The following is a 1,312-nucleotide window of genomic DNA, read 5'->3' as shown; positions in this document are numbered from 1 at the left end:
CATGTAGTTTATAAATCTGATGTTTATTATAAAGTAAACTACCCAACAATATAACAGCCAACAAGTACAGCTGAGATGATGAGACCACTAAACACACTAGTTGGATCCTCTACACTTTCTACAATGGGAGGATTTTTTCTGCATCGAGTACTTTACTTTTGATACTTTAAGTACATTTTCCTGATGATACTTTCATACTTTCACTCACATTTCCAATGCAAGACTTTTACTTGTAACAGAATTTTTTTGTGTAGTACTTTTTTTGCCAGGACAGATAAGTGAGAAAGAGGGAAGACATGCAGGAAATTGTCAAAGGTCGGACTCATGCCCTTGACCTCTGCATCAAGACACAAGCCTCTCAGTCCATGTGTGCCTGCTCTACCACTGAGCCAACCTGGCCACACATTAGTGTAGTACTTTGACTTTAGTAAAGGCCCAGGATTCATGTTCAGTTCACAAATTTGCACTTCAGCCACAAGATGTCACCAGCGGAGGTGGGATTAGGGGGGTGGGATTGGGGGGCTCTCCTGCTCGCTCACCGTTCAGACAGGGCCTGTTGCTGCAGCGGTCCAGCTTCTTCTCGCAGTTGGAGCCCGTGTAGCTGGGAGGGCAGCGGCAGGTGTAGCCCCCGGTCATGGTCTCCACGCAGGTGCCGCCGTTGAAGCAGGGCCCGTCCGCGCACGTCATGGCGATGATCTCGCAGTTCTTACCGTAGAACCCCTGCGGGCAGGTGCACGAGTAATCGTTCTCCAGGTCCTGTGCACAGAGGAAGGAAAAAGTCAGGGATGTTTGGAGAACTTCTAGTTCTGGAGCCGTTTCAGATGTTTTAAAGGGTAGATCTAAGCTCTGGATATATAGCATTAGATCAGTGGACATGAACTGTATTTAACCCTTGTGTTGTCTTCCCATCAAAATTGAAAATCAACACTTTTATTGATGCTTTTTATCAAAGTTTTTAACCTTTTTTTCAGTGATTGTCACTTTTTTGACGTTTAACCCTACATAACACTAACTTATTAACTTTAGTTTTACAGTTATTTTTGGAATTTATGGTCAATAAACCTCATTTATAGGAAATTATAGCTAATGTTTTAGTTAGAAAAGCAGAAATTAGGAATTATTTAGACTAAAATTAAAGGAATGGATGTTAATGGATAATCACACACTGGAATATGTCAACTTATACTCAATACTATTTCAAAAGCACTTCAATTTGTTTTTCAAATGCTTAAAAAATGAATAAGACACCCCAAAATTAATGAAAGTAGAGATTGCCAATGGAGCGTTGTGTGGAATCAATCATGTTATTTTG

The 1,312-nt window shown here is 40.9% G+C and overlaps 1 protein-coding gene across 2 annotated transcripts in view; it reads right to left on the bottom strand.

The window, feature by feature from the left end:
• dlb (deltaB) overlaps positions 1-1,312 on the bottom strand; it is a 22,358-nt gene that overhangs the window by 1,802 nt on the left and 19,244 nt on the right. For both annotated transcript variants that reach the window (XM_032533087.1, XM_032533086.1), the window contains one exon: positions 540-756. In XM_032533087.1, the coding sequence (XP_032388978.1) occupies positions 540-756 (217 nt within the window). The remainder of the gene's footprint in view (positions 1-539; positions 757-1,312) is intronic.

The sequence above is a fragment of the Etheostoma spectabile genome, chromosome 13, assembly GCF_008692095.1.
Source record: "Etheostoma spectabile isolate EspeVRDwgs_2016 chromosome 13, UIUC_Espe_1.0, whole genome shotgun sequence".
NCBI classification, from domain to species: Eukaryota; Metazoa; Chordata; class Actinopteri; order Perciformes; family Percidae; genus Etheostoma; species Etheostoma spectabile.
This window is presented reverse-complemented; position numbering and strand designations above follow the sequence as displayed.